Raw genomic sequence first — 15,820 nt, 5'->3', positions numbered from 1 at the left:
GAAATTCAAGAGTGGAAATACAAGCAATGGCAGGCAGCAGAAACGGACTTCAGGTGCTGTGGTAGAGACGCTGGGGAATATCCCTGAGGTGAATTGTTGGAGCTGTCATTTGAGTGATATCTAATGCGCTATTTATCTCATTAGAGGGTAAGAGGCAGTGTGTTTAGGTGCTGATGATGGTCTCCTTACGTCTATAACACATGGTTTCTGCTTTAACACTTACCACTCTGGATGTATATATGGACTTTTGTTATTATAGTGCTGCACCATTTCTACAGTATACACAGTGTAACACACATACAGCTCAGTACACCGTTCATAGATGTCAGTATACACAGTGCAGCCCTAATGTAAATTTTGCAAGGAGAAGGAATTCTGAAACCAACCATAGACTGTTGTCACAAATGATCTGTTAGATTGCTTTTAAGTTAGATCTACTAACAGCAGATCACCCTGTCCCAGGAGAAAATAATACAAATATGACTTTTATAGCAATATATTCTTTATTAGCAGCTGTTCTGTAGTTTTGTGTGTTAACATTTAGCAAAGACAAAACAAGTATAAACTCTGATACTAAAAATGTCATTTCTTCACAGTAGCAATATTTTGACCACGTTCTCTCTTTAATCATCTCCTCCACAGAGTTTCAACAGCGCTGCCTCGTAGTCCCCAGAGGTATCCGACTGAAGACAACAAATATAAAACAATGTTGTGTTTAAAGCACACCTTTATAATTGACAGTCATCAGAGGCAGAAGACTGAAAACAATGCTTTTGGGAGGCCCTTTAATTATTACTTTATTATTCCCTTTTATATAACTGGCTAACATGATTGGATTTCCTGCAACTGATAGAGTATACATAACAAAATAAAAAAAAATATATAAATCCCTTATGACCATTTTTAAGTTTAAACACCACCATTAAGAAATACTTACCTTAGAACAAAGCCCTCCAGCGGCGCGCTGTAACCGCTGACAAGGATTCCATCTTCCCCTGGTCTTCCTTCCAGGTTCGCAGACTCTGGCTGTGTGAGTGGGCGGAGCCGCGATGACGCGTCACTCCTGAGCATGTGCGCGGGAGCCCTCAGTTCAGGCAGGGTGACATCACCGGCTGCATCCGGTGTGAATATCTCCTAAACGGGCAAATTTGTTTTGCCTACAGGTAAACCTCATAGTAAAAGCTTCTTTGCAGAGATGGGCTCAGAAAATCCCTCGATTCATGCCTGCATCATGGTATTGGGTCTCTCCATTACCTTTTTCAAGGTTTGAGACCTTGCCAAATGTCCAGTTTCACTCTAGACGGTTGAAACTGAACACTCTGGCAGTGTGAGACAAAAAGACTCAGTTATTGTACTGCCCTATGCGTCTAAACCTCAGGGTCAAACTCGCCTTAGCATGGTGAATTTTCAACACAGCGCTGGAATTATGGAAAACCTTTCCTCCACAATCATGGAAGATTCTCACAACAGATGCCAGCCTGTTGGGGTGGGGTGAAGTCCTGGATACCCTTTCGGTGCAGAGAATGTGGTGATAGACGAAAGTTTGCCTTCCCATCTACATTCTAAAATTCAGGGCGATTTGGCTGTCTCCTCAACACTGGAACCCTCTTCTGCAAGGACACCCTGCAAGAATCCAGTTTGACAATGCCACAACTGTGGCCTTCATTAAGTGAATCACCAAGCAGGCATCAGGAGTTGCGCCACTCTAAAATAAGTAGACTTGATCCTCTCTCAGGCAGAACTTCATGTTCCAGTCTTTTCTGCCATTCACAGCCCAGACATGGAGAATGGGCAGACAGAATTCATAAATTACTAGTACCTAGATCTGGGGGAATGCGCCCTCCAACTGCAGGTATTGCAAAAACTCTAGCTAAAGGACACAGGATGTAGATCTACTGATGTCCAGATTCAGCAACAAACTGGACAGGTTTGGGGCCAGGGACCCTTGAGTCTTCACAGTAGATACTCCGGTGACTCAATGAGACCAAGTCAACCTGATCTAAGTCTTCACGCCTCTCCAGATTCTTCCTCGCCTACTTTGCAGGATTGATATGAAGAGCAGTTCAGTGATCCTCATCGCACAAAATTGGCCCAGGAGGATATGGTACTCAGACTTCTGACAGATGCTCCATGGGCACAGCCAGACATACTCCTCTTTCTCAGTTGCTGGATTTAACAGCATGGCTGCTGAAGTCACAGTCCTGAGGGACAGGTGCTTTTCAGATTCTGTTGTTCCTTACTTGATAAAGGCTAGGAAGTTGACTTCCCACAGAGTTTAAGACTGTACAAAAAAAAAAAAAAAAAAAAAAAAAAAAAAAAAAAAACTTGTTTTGCTTGGTGTGTGGGGAGGAACTTTCATCACAGAAAGTACTCCATGGGTCTGTCCTACAGTTTGGTCTGGACCAATATTTGGACTTGAATACCATCAAGGGACAAGGTTCAGCCTTAGCCATTTCTGTTTCAGAGACCTCTGGGCTTTCACTCTCTATTTAAGGCATTTGCTCATGGTGGTGCTCACATCTCTCCTTCTGTCTGATCTTCTGTGTCCCCTTACCTCAATCTGACTCTTTTGGCTCTGCAGAAGCTGCCCCTCAAACCTATCAGGGATATTTCCTTGGCTAACCTTACCCGTAATGTGGCCTCTCTTATTGCTCTCACATCTACTAGCCAAGTCTATGAATTAGTGACCCTAACCTGTACAGATATTTTTTGTTTGTTTTGTGAAACAAAGTTGTTCTGAGGCTTAAGGGTACTTTCACACTGGGGCGGTGCCGGTGTTAGCGGTAAAGCGTTGCTAGTTTTAGTGGTGCTTTACCACTGTTATAGCGGCGCTTTTCAGCCATTAGCGGGGCGCTTTTAACCCCCGCTAGCGGCCGAAGAAAGGGTTAAAAGCATCCGTGTTGCCGCGCTGCCGAATCGCTTTGCAGGCGCTTTGGAAGCACTGCCCATTCATTTCAATAGGCAGGGCGTTTTGGGAGCGGTGTATACACCGCTCCGGCACCACCCCAAAGATGCTGCTTGCAGGACTTTTTTCCCAACCTGCAAGTGCACTGCCCTAGTGTGAAAGCACTCGAGCTTTCACACTGGGGAAGCATGAGAGGTGCTATTTTTAGCACTAAAACGCCTGAAAAGCGCCCCAGTGTGAAAGGGGTCTAAAGCTCTCACCAAGGTAGTCCCTGCTTATCACCTCAGTCAGGAAAATGTCCTTCCTTATGTCCTTCTCTGAAGCATCCCAGGGAAAATTGCATGCATTGTGTGAATGTAGTGGGCTCTGTGGGGCTCTAGCTATGACTTTCTTGCAGAAATCAGGATCCCCCCCTTTGTACTTCCTGATGACTCCCGCAAGGACTTCACTCCCTCTTGCCCCAGGTGGATCACACAAGTTATCCTTAATGCCTGTAGTCTGAAGAACAGGCATCTGTATCCCAGATTTGCAAGGCTGCCCCTTGGGCTTCTGCTCACCTTTGTGAAGTTCTTTCTACCAAGTGAACGTTCAGGCCCCTTCTAAAGCCAGTTTAGAGCACAAGGTACTATAAGCTGCTCTCCAGGCCTCTCAAACCATTTTTGTTCTGTGGGTCTGTTGGTATTGTAAGCGGTGTTGCCCACCTCTCAGTTGGATTGCTTTAGGATGTCCCACTCATAATGATTTAAAGAAGCCTTTGTCCTATACTGTAAAATCAGGACAATATAATTTTTGACTTACCAGTAAAATCTGTTTTCTGAGCACAGTACTGGACACAGACTCCTCCCCTCTGTTCATATGCTCTAATTGCTTGCTACAAAACTGAGGCCAGGTTTGAATGGGAAGGGGGGTGTTCACACAGCTTTTTTTTGCCAGTGTCCAGACACCTGAAGATAGCTGCTATAGTAATGATCTAAAGAAGCCTGTGTGCCGTAGTACTCCAGGAAACTGACTGTAATGAAAGTCAAAAATGCCATTTTATCCTTCCAAAAAGTGGTTATGTATGAAATACAGTATATTGAAGTTTGGATACTTCATTTCCATTTTTGTGAATTGGTCCACCATTTTTGTTTAGTGGTGCTGATTTATGGTTGATAGATTCTTACAAATTGTTTACAGATTTTGCCAGTATCTTTTCTTCTTTAAGTACTACCCCTCCTTTAAATAATAGCAGCCAGCCATATCAGGCATAAAGACTGGTAACAAGCACTCTAGAAACGTGTGGGGACCAATCTATGCTATTAACCATTACACATTTTCACAATTATGTGGGTGCTTCTAAATAAAAAAACAAACAAAAAAAAAAAAAAAAAACACACGTCCAGTAGACTGGCATCGACCAATACTGTAAAGTAAATCCAGGTGCAATTTTTTTGAGAAATTGAATATTTCAGCTATAACTGACAGAAAGTATCTTGTAGATGGTGGACCCAAAAAAAAAGTTGAACTTGGTGGACAAGTGTTGTTTTCAAACAGGTTACTGTTAACATAACTTACCTTGAGAGCTGAATGCAGGGACTCCCCAGAAAGATTCTTATATTCGGCACGGATGTCCAACAGATCAATTCCTGATCTGGAGACCATAATCCTTGTAAGAGTGTATTCATCTGTTCCTGCACCCTACCATGCAAAGGAAAATTGAAATAAATCCGATCAGGATCTAAAGGCACATACAGGAATGGTTCAGTATTAATGCTACTCAAAAATACTAAGATAACATGTATATTTTCTGGCTAGGTTTACTTGATTGTTGTGTAGGTTATATAAAAGTCAGTAGATGTCATAGAAACACTTTGTGAAAACAAAAAACATAAATAAATTGCATATAAATACCTTAATGGCTTTGTGTAACCTTTCAGCAAAGAAAGCAGGGGTGCTCCTTGCACATTTTACTGCATAAAAAAAAAACAAAACACACTGTTAGCATTACAGTTTAAATGATTTCAGTACATTAAATACATCATTTCAGATTTTAATTCCAATGAATATTAAATAGAGCTTTATTTTTTGAACAAACTGAAAACATTTCTATAATTTTTACATCATGCAAAAAAACAAAAAAAAAAACCCAAAACTACTAATTTTAGTTTAATTAAATGTTCTCCAGTACAAGTGAAAGTTGACTGCTTTAAAAGTGTGGGGTATTAAGTTACTTGACACCTGCCCTTCTGACGTAATCTGAAAAGTCAGTACAACAGAGTTCTCCTGGAGATCCCTTTCTTTCACAGCTGCTGCCTTTCAGATCTTCAATCCATAGCCAACAGCATTAATAGAGATACTCTAGGGTGCGTGGCTTGGACATGGTGAGTAAGGAAGCAGATCTTCAGAGCTCCTCACACCCAGCAGCTAAATCAGCTTGAACCAGCGGAAGTTTCTCTCTCACACGGACCCCACTGGAATGTCCCAGCACCGGAGAGCCTCCTCGAGACACAGCGACACAACCCAGCACGGGACAGGCTCCATCAGCTCCTATTTCGGTGGCGGAGGGCAGCCGTGTGGCGGGACGTCCAAAATGGCGACTGGGAAAGGCCGCGGGACGGACGCTGCAGCAGGGACCCGAGCACTACAACACCCTGCTGTGTCCCCCATTCTGACACCTCAGCTGGTAAGAGACATTGCCCCCCTGAATCCCCTGGCTCCTCTGCCTCACTTAATCAGGGCTCTGAGGTATCAGAGCTGGTGGGTGACCGGGACTTGAAGCAACATATATGATCTCTCCCCACAAAAGAGGACCTGGACCACTTTGCTACCAGAGTTGAAAAGGCTTTCAAACAAGACACAGAAAGCAGACACCACCCAGCTAGGCACCAGGTTGGAGACTCTGGAGCAGACTGTGGGGAATCCCTGCCTGCCATCACCCAGCTCAGGGACAAGAGTGCATAGCCCAGGATCACCAAATAGAGACTCTTATATCACAGTTAGATGACCCTGAGAATCGCAGCCGCCAATCCAATATACGCATAAGGGGGTTAGAGGCAACAGCAGCCAAGGACAATGTTCGCACCCTGCAAGGCATATTTAAGGAACTTCTATGCCTCCCCCCTACTGTAGCGGTCGAGACTGACAGGGCACACAGGGCCCTCTGTCCCCCCTCACAGGATGCAGACAACCCCGTGACATAAATTTGCAAACTGCACAAATATACTGTCAAGGAGCAAATCATGCAGCTCGCCTGTTTTTACCAGGATTTGTCCTGATGCAGCACAGAGCATTACACCCCCTCTAGGAATCCTTACGCACAGCTGGCATTACATATAAGTGGGGGTTCCCCTTTGGCCTTCACGTGGGAAGAGATGGTAAATCTGCTACCCTACGTTCTAAAGATGACCTCCCGCGCTGTCAAAACTGAACCTGGAACCAGTGGACTTCCCGGTCTGAAGATACTCCCTGGATGTCCAAACAGTACCAGCACCCCAAAACTGGCAACCAACTTGGCCCAATCGGTACTCAAGGAACCACAAGCGCTCTTCCTCTGCAACTGCAAGACAGGTGCCGGTGACCGAGGCACTCCCAGACCCCACTACAATCTCAATGATAACCCAGTGACGGCCATTAGACTTGCCTGCTGCCTAAACATGGCTTCCCAAGTTACACATGCACCAGGGGTGTGCTACCTAGTTATTCCGTTTGAAGCCACAGTTTTCTTGTTTACTATATCTTTTGCACATGGGTGAATTTACTGAGGCTGTTCAAGGGCAACACCATTCTAGTACCCCTTTTATCCAGGGTCCCGACATATACCAACTCCCCAGAACACTACAGCTTTAACTCCTGTGGGGAGCAGGAACTTCCTGGCTTTCTATGTCTGATCACATACCCCACATAGGACAACCCGTATTGAGTATTAGCCCGGATATGGGCACCTTGCCTCACTCATATGGCTCCCCTATGTAAGGGGGGCTGTACGAGTCAGGCAAGCAGTTTAGGGTAAAACCACATTCGGCCTCATGGGCAAAGGCAGGATATGTAAAGAGAGCAAGAAACATCCATAGCATAACGTTTTAATGAGTAAAATCAGATAAAAAGATGTAACCAAATGGCTCTTTACATTTAAAAGTGCCTATCTTGGCACTGGGGCTGCTGGCTTCTCATAAAGAGTAATGTGTAGAGTCACCTCCGCGTCCACCTCCGTGGATGGCGTGCGTTCCACCGGTTCGCACCGACAACCAGCTGCATCGGAAATGGCGTAGGCAAAAAAAAGTGAGCAGGTTTTTTTTTTCTTCACTTTTTTTGCCCAAGCCATTTCCGATGCAGCTGGTTGTCGGTGCGAACCGGTGGAACGCAGGCCATCGCACGCCATCCACAGAGGTGGACGCGGAGGTGACTCCACACATTACTCTTTATGAGAAGCCAGCAGCCCCAGTGCCGGGACAGGCACTTTTAAATGTAAGGAGCCATTTGGCTATATCTTTTTATCTGATTTTACACATTAAAACGTTATTATGCTATGGATGTTTCTTGCTCTCTTATATATCCTGCCTTTGACCATGAGGCGGAAGGTTCCTATCATCTACATTCCAATCAATGTGAGCAGGCACAATCCTGCAAAAGCGCTGTGTAACGAGCCCCTGCTCGCTCGGTTCCACTCTCCCGACACTCCTCTGCTGCTATAGAATCAGATTGCAGATCGCAACGTCTGATGGTTCAGTCATCCGATGCTCTGGGATTTGAACTACAACTATGTGCCGTTGGAATCCAGTTGTGATAGCTCAGAACAAACGGCTGTATGTAAGTTCAAACAGGAATCTCCTTTATTGAAAGGAATACAGGCTCTTTTATACAGTAAAAGAGGAGGTGCATACCTCCTACTCATATTACTCTGAACATACACCTGTGACCAGAAACCTAATTAACATGGACTAATTAACTAATCCCTTTAGACAGCCTAGATGACTCAGTCAGACTGGCTGTCTTGTAGCTCAGAAAATCCAATCAACATTATCACAAATCAACACAGAACTCTTCTTCACACCATAGCAGAGTTAGTTAACACAAACAACAATGGGGATCTAATGACTCTTAGATCCCATACTAGACTTATTTACAATAAACACATTCTAGCAGGCAACAGACAGACAGGTGGCTGAAATTGACATCAGCATCTCCTAACAGTATTTGTCCCAGCATTATGAATCAGCCACTATTTCTAATATGGCAAATCCAGTGTCCCCAGAGTCTGTGTGTCCTGGGGGACCAGGACCCGAATCCACAGTAATACCACCTCAAGGGTCCCCAGGCATACAGCTCACAAAGAGCACCGTTCCCCCAAATGCCAGGGCCCATAATCGGTCGGCAAGAGGCTTGCATTCAGTCCCCTCCAAAAGCCCCTATCCCGGGTGAGTCTGTCACACGCTGTTTAAACATCTTTCCTAGGAAAGAGCTCAAATTGGTCTAGTAAGCAGGTCACTTATCCATTCACTTTGGGTGTTGAATTTTCTAATTTCTGGTGAAGGACCACTTAGATTTTGTTGGAAGACATCATCACAGTTGGAAGATTAGTGTGCTTTCTGTGGACTTTTATGAACGATTTTTCACTGACTCACATTTTATTTTTGTCTTTATGGATTGATTGTATTGATTTTATTTTCTGCCCAGATGGACAATCTGAAACTACACTTCAATTTGTGACTTTATATAACATTTATTTTACTGTTTCATTATACTCTAGAACCTTTCACTTCACTGCTTGTTATGAAATACCAACCAGTTAATGAATATCACTAACCACAGCGCCCCCTACACCCACCTTTTCACAGGTTTTATAGTGGAACGGGAAGCCAATGACAACTCTAATAGGGCCCTCCAGCTTATCCACTGGGCACGCACACGCGATCGAATGCCTCCTTACTTGATCCTGTCTACGGACACGGAGAAGGCATTAGACCATGTGGATTGGGACTTTCTTAATGCTGTACTTCAGGGAACGGGTTTAGGCCTGCATATGTTACACTGGATTTCAGCGCTTTACGTGTCCCCTACCTCCCAGGTTAAGGTGAACGGCGGCCTCTCTACAGCATTCCCTGTCCGTAATGGCACGAGACAGGGATGCCCGCTCTCACTCCTTCTGTTCGCACTGGTCTTAGAACCACTGCCGCAGAGGGTCAGATCCAACCCAAGCATCAGAGGGGTGCAGGTAGGCTCTCTTGAGCAGAAACTTTCTGCCTACGCAGATGATGTCCTATTTCATGTAGTGGATCCCCTTGTCTCTCTGCCAAACCCGATGGGAGAACTGATTGCCTACGGAGAGGTATCTAACTTTCGGATAAACCTTACCAAATCCGAGATCCTACCGATTACTGTCCCCCCACCTCTGGCAGCCTCCCTGAAGGGATCTTTTCCTTTTACATGGTCATCCCCCTCTATGAGATACCTAGGCATTCAGCTTACGGACCGACTTGACTCCCTATAGACTCACAATTATGCCCCCTTACTTAGGAAGAACTGTCAAGATCTGCAGTCCTGGGACAAGGCGTCATTTACATGGGTTAGCCGGACAAACATTCTAAAAAATTACGATACTGCCCCGCATTCTTTTCCTCCTGTAGATGGTACCTGTGCATTTACCTAAGCGCTTTTTTGCAGAACTTCGCAGCCTCTTCATTAAGTTTGCGTGGGGTGGCAAGAGACCACATCTTGCCATGGCGATGCTACAAAGATCTAAGCCAAAGGGGGGTCTGGGGATACCTAATATATTTCAATACTACCAGGCGATCGCCCTGCAGCATATTTTAAATTGGAGATTCCACACACCCCTAAGTTACGGGTTCCCCTGGAAAAAACAATGGCAGGCCTATTTATCCTATGCTCCCTGGGTCCCTGCAGGAGATAGAGGGCTCTCTGACTGGGTTTCCCCACCAACAGTACACTCCCAGAGGGTGTGGGACAGAACAAATGCCCGTTTAGCTTTGGCACCACAGACATCCTTACTGGCAGCTATAAGTAGGTAGATACACACACCCCCAACCCCCCCCGCGCGGAGCGGGTGGCCTTCCTTTGAACCTGGACAAGCGACGAGGTTGTTAGCCTGGCAAGATTCGTAGCGGGTAGCTCCCTGACGCCACTTGCCACCCTACGGGAATGATATGGTGGCTTCCCTTTTGATTTCTGGAGGCACCGCCAATTAGAAACTTTCATAGCAAAATACCACAGACACGCACAGCTTAGGACTAATCTAACTGAATTTGAATATATGTGGGCAGCTGAAGCCCCCCTGCCCTACACGATTTCGGCTCTATATAGGATGCTAGAGACAGCAACAGCTAGCCCCAAGCCCCTTTATGTAAAAGAATGGGAACGGGACCTCCTAATTTTCACAGGAGAGCAGCTCTACCACCTGTATCGCCTGACTAAAATTCAATTGACTCTAGGACCCAAGAAAACAATTATAAGATCCTATTGAGATGGTACAGGGTACCCACTAACCTGGCTAGAATTTTCCCCTCTGCTTCTGACTGGTGTTGGAGAGGGTGTGGAATGAAGGGAACATTCCTCCACATTTGGTGGGAATGCCCACTGCTAACACTGTTCTGGACTATGGTTGGTAAACACATAGCAGATGGTTTGGGAATAGATATCCCAGCTCTGCTAAAACATTTTTTGCTCCACATCCCCCCCATGCCTATGTCTCGCTACAAACGAACACTCTCCCCCACCTTCTTAATGCAGCAAAACACCTTGCACCAATACACTGGAAAAGCTTGCATATTCCAAGAGAGCTTGATTGGTTGAGGAAGGTGGGGGAGATCATGGAAGCAGAGAGCTGGCTCACTAACTATAGCCTCATCTACTTTAGACGTTGCCTTACTTACCTTAGCAGATCCTTCCTTTGGGAGACTTTTCCAGGCGAACCATCCTCCAACGACTACCGGCTCTACATAAAGAGGGCCCAATCCATCAACGAACCAGGTGAGAATTTTCACTTACATCTTTCTCCTACTATTTTTTTCTCCCCTCTTTTCTTATTGGTGTGTTTCTTCCTTTTTACACCCTTAGGATACCAGACTATCCATCTTCGAACTACCTGGACAGTCACCAGGTGTTTGGCCGGTCTAGGTACCTCGAGTTCACTTATGATGTTTTAAGCTATGCGAGTCGAATATGCAATAATTCTAGACTTTATGCTTGCGAGCACCCTACCCTCTTCCAGTTTGGGAGAAAGGCTTGTCCGTATAGATCGGATGTCTGGGACAAGAAGGGTGCTCTTATAGCTATAACAAACTGAAATGTCTCCCTGTTGATACGGTTGTCCACATTTAGACCATGCTAAATGTTATGTGACCTTGTAATGACAAACTGTTTATAAAATAAAAATAAAGATTATATAAAAAAAAAAAAAAAAAAAAAAAGATACTCTAAAGACCACTGACGTGCTGCAATAATGTAAGAAGCATCAAAATTCTAGTTTCCTACTTATTATTATGATCCACATGCTTTCCAGTCACTCACCTGGAACAAGCATACAGCTAAGTCAGTGAGAATGCACGACCCTAGATCTACATATAGGTTCTGAGCAAGTGACTTAGAAAGTATCATAGCATTCCGCATCAGTGTCATATAACCATTCATTTATGATCAAACTACCTTTTGATGTCTTCTTGGTCAATTTCTTGATCAATAAATTACTTTTCTATAAAATGGGGTGTTAGCTGGACATACGAATGCTCCCGTTTTGGGCAATGGAGGAGCTGTGTGCAGAAAGTCCTGAAACTGGGTATTAACAGATCAGGCAAAGATCTCTATTCTGCCCAAGCACTTTGTTCTCTAAGAATGTCTATTCAGGGTTGTCATGGCACAACAGACACTAAATTGTTATCAAATCTTCCCAAAACAGTAGTCTTTTCTATGGGCACCTTAATTACATAAAACAGATGATGCGTGACAAACAAGAAATTTAGCACTACAATTCCCTGCAAGATGGTCCTCATACGAAAGCTTTTCTGTGCTCCCATGATATGAAATCAGACAATCACTTTAACTGTCTAACTTCTTGGTGTATCTAGCAAAGGTTATCATGGCAACCACAGAGCATGCATCTTAAACAAGCTGACATTGGCAATTTCCTAATTCTATCCTGACAGATTTTTTGTCTCTGCAAAAATATGATTTCAGTAAGCAGAACTCTGGTCTTACCTATGGCAAGAAGCAAATCTTCAAGGTGACCGGATATTTCACCAGCTATGCTTGCTTCAATACCTTTATTGCAGATTTTCTGATATTCATCAAATGCTGTTTAAATAGAAAAAAAAGCCACCCTTGAGTAAACGTTACTTAAGATCTTTCACCCAATACGCAGCAACATACTGGCCTAACTTCACTTCAAAACTGAATTAAAACTCCAAAAAGACATGGTGGTAGGTTAAATGGTTCCTGTCTAAATTGGACAAATAAAAAGAAAGAATACCGCGCTATGAGCACAAAATAAATAAAATGAAATAACATAAAAATGCAGCCGCAACAAAAAAACTACAAATATTAGTGTAGCAAATAAGAAAAAGAAAAATAAGTGCGCTTGCAAAATGATGATTATCCAGTAATAGTGAATCATATGTGAAAAAGTATATTTAAATCACAAAGTGGTGGTGAAAGTTCATAAAGTATTGAAACATGAAAAAAAAGTCCATTCATAAATACAAGTTCAGTGAAGGAAAAATATGTGAATCCAATAGATGGGAATCCCACATCCAAAATTCAACCACCTCAGCCCGCATGAGAGGGAAGGGGAAGAGCGAGATGTGAGGGGAACTTCCAGACTCCAGGTGCATCCAGGTAACAATAAGACTGAATGCTTACCAGAGTTGGCGGACCTCCTCTATGGCAAGGTCAGACACAGGCAGATATAACCCTCTGCAGGGATGAACGGACTCCCACGTCAGGATCCTCGGATGTCTGTAGTATTCCAAGGGCAGACAGGTCATTCTGAAAAAAACTCACTGAAACTTTTGCTGCACTCAGCTTCCCACAGGTAGTCACACTCCCAGGACAGCTCTTGGACTAATTATATTATCTATTATATTATCTGTGGACCAGCGTTGGGATCACTCTACACACTGAGAGTAATCCCGACGCTGGTCCACAGATAATAGTTTCATTAGTCCACAGCTGCAGAAGATTTTTGAGAGGGTTAGACAGAGTGCAGATTATATGCCAGCCTGGCAGATGACCAAAGTCCTAGAGGAAGAACTGGGCCCTGACTGGAGAGACAAACTGGCATATTTTGAGGAGTGGCCCTTTGCAGCAGCCTCTATTGGTCAGTTACACCTCGCAAAGCTGCTCGATGGGCGTGAGGTGGCTATGAAGTTTCAGGAATTGCTCAGAGCAACAAGAGTGATGTGGACAATCTGCTGTCTGTCCTCAAGATGAGCCTCGTTCTGCCTGATGGTTTGTTTCCTGAGAACAGTGTTCAGGTCCTGCAGAAAGAGCTGTCCTTGGAGTGTGACTACCTGTGGGAAGCTGAGTGCGGCAAAAGCTTCAGTGAGTTTTTTTTCAGAATTACCTGTCTGCCCTTGGAATACTACAGACATCTGAGGATCCTGACATGGGAGTCCGTTCATCCCTGCAGAGGGTTATATCTGCCTGTGTGTCTGACCTTGCCATAGAGGAGGTCCGCCAACTCTGGTAAGCGTTCAATTTTATTGTTACCTGGATGCACCTGGAGTCTGGAAGTTCCCCTCACATCTCGCTCTTCCCCTTCCCTCTCATGCGGGCTGAGATGGTTGAATTTTGGATGTGGGATTCCCGTCTATTGGATTCACATTTTTCCTTCACTGAACATATTTATGAATGGACTTTTTTTCATGTTTCAATACTTTATGAACTTTCACCACCACTTTGTGATTTAAATATACTTTTTCACATATGATTCACTATTATTGGATAATCATCATATTGCAAGCACACTTATTATTTTTCTTTTTCCTGTCTAAATTGGCACTAGTATGTGTATGTATGAATGCGAGTTAGGGACTTCAGATTATAAAGCTCCTGGAGGGTAGCGACTGATGTGAATGTACAATATATGTGTAAAGCGCTGTGTAAATCGACAGCCCTAGATAAGTACCTGTAATAAATAAACACCACACCACACCACCTGCACCATTTGCCTATACGTGCAAATATCTAAACAGACAATCATTTAGCAGCAGCCAATGGTCATGCAGATACCAGCCAAAAGCTTCGGGTAAATGTTCACATTAAACACCAGAAAAAAAATTTAAAAATAGGACCTCAGTGATTTTGGTCTTGGCACAATTGTGGTACCAGATGAGCATTTCTGTACTAGTTAATCTTCTGGGTTTTTCACACTCAGTCTGTAGGGTTTACTCAGAATGGTGGAAAAATATTCAGTGAGCAAAAGATGGAAACAACTTGATGAGAGAGGTTAGATAACTTCAATAACCACCCTGTGGTAAGCAGAAAATTATAGAAAGCACATGCACAGAGGATGCACAAAGAACTGAGAATGTTTTTGAGAGCAAAGGAAAACTCTACTCAGTTTTACTATAGTGTTCATGATAAAGTGCTTGGTAAATGTATATAATTAGTTGCTGTTAAGTGCACCCTTTATTCAGTAGAACATCACCGAAAATAAAGGTAGTTGATGGGCATAGCTAAATGTTATGGCCATATGTGGAGTTGTGATATAATTATGCTGTTCTGTGTAGACCACTACCCAAGGATAGGCAAAAGATAACATTTCACACAATAACTAGTTCATCTTATTAACACTATTCCCACATGCCGGTGAATAGTGTATATCACTAAAAATGCCCAGTGACTCCTTAGGAGTAAAAGGTTCATCTCCGTCAAATTATTCAGTTCACCAACACTGCATCTTGAATTCCTGTAATTATTCTTATTATACAGGTTTTGTATTAACGCCAACAGTTTTCTCAGCGCTTTACAAAATGAAGGCAGATATTAAATTTGGTACAAGAGGAATCAGAGGGCCCTGCTCGTTAGAGCTTACAATCTACGAGGACCAAAGAAGTGCAAGCTGCAGGGTACACAGCATGTCATCCTCGGGTATTGGGAGCAGATGACTAAAAGATGATCATGGCTTCCAGTGCGTCCCAGCCAACAAGAGAGCCCACAACAGGAGCAGGCAGATAAGCCATTGTGTTCTGGGTTCTTCTCCCACCATCCAGACCCTAGGATACAGCACACCAGACTGTCAACAACCAGTCAGGTTTTCAGTATAATAAAGAACTAAAACTACCATATGTGTGCTCTCTACTAAACATGCATGTATTGTGGGAGACCTGAGAGGATATCGGAAAAAAAAGTGATATTTCAGTGGTCTGTTTATGGCCTATCCACTTTCTCTGTGTGCTTTATACTAAAAGGAAACAATTTCATAAAACATTCCACCACAAAGCGGATTTAATTCCCAATAAGAAAACAAAAGTCATACTTAGCCGGAGTTGTGGGAAACTTCTCAAACAAAGAACTTCAATAAACTTGTCCTCATCTGTCCCCCACTTTTTCTCCCCCGCATTGTACAGAATCTAGGTATAAGAAAAAAACTGAAAATGAACACACACAATACAACACAAGTCTCTTATCCAATGTATTGTCAGCCATATGCATCTTCCAACATCCTCTGAACTGCATACAGCAGACCGTCAGCAGGTGTTCAATACCTGTGTACCTGAACACCTACTACATTATACACTACCAGCATAAGCATGTCAATCAGAATAAGTTTTCAAATATGTTTAACCAAAGCTGAGCTCACATCAATCATCAATTTGATCCACCAAGAATAGTTAAAATACATCATTTACTGAATCTGAATCATGCCAGGTGGAATAGAAAGGTCTCAACGTGCTTTCAACCCAGGTACTTAAGACTTTATGCTAA

General features: G+C 43.6%; 1 protein-coding gene across 1 annotated transcript in view; it reads right to left on the bottom strand.

Annotated features, from left to right (window-relative positions):
- Positions 1-484: 484 nt before the first annotated feature.
- ANXA3 (annexin A3) overlaps positions 485-15,820 on the bottom strand; it is a 101,377-nt gene continuing 86,041 nt past the window's right edge. Inside the window, exons 9-13 of the mRNA XM_073597445.1 lie at positions 15,372-15,465; positions 12,092-12,187; positions 4,796-4,854; positions 4,460-4,582; positions 485-683 (exon numbers count right to left, since the gene is read on the bottom strand). Of these exons, the coding sequence (XP_073453546.1) occupies positions 624-683; positions 4,460-4,582; positions 4,796-4,854; positions 12,092-12,187; positions 15,372-15,465 (432 nt within the window). The 3' untranslated portion in view covers positions 485-623. The remainder of the gene's footprint in view (positions 684-4,459; positions 4,583-4,795; positions 4,855-12,091; positions 12,188-15,371; positions 15,466-15,820) is intronic.

Source organism: Aquarana catesbeiana, linkage group LG01 (assembly GCF_042186555.1).
Source record: "Aquarana catesbeiana isolate 2022-GZ linkage group LG01, ASM4218655v1, whole genome shotgun sequence".
NCBI lineage: Eukaryota > Metazoa > Chordata > Amphibia > Anura > Ranidae > Aquarana > Aquarana catesbeiana.
Note: the sequence above shows the minus strand (reverse complement) of the source record. Positions and strands in the feature narration are given on the sequence as shown.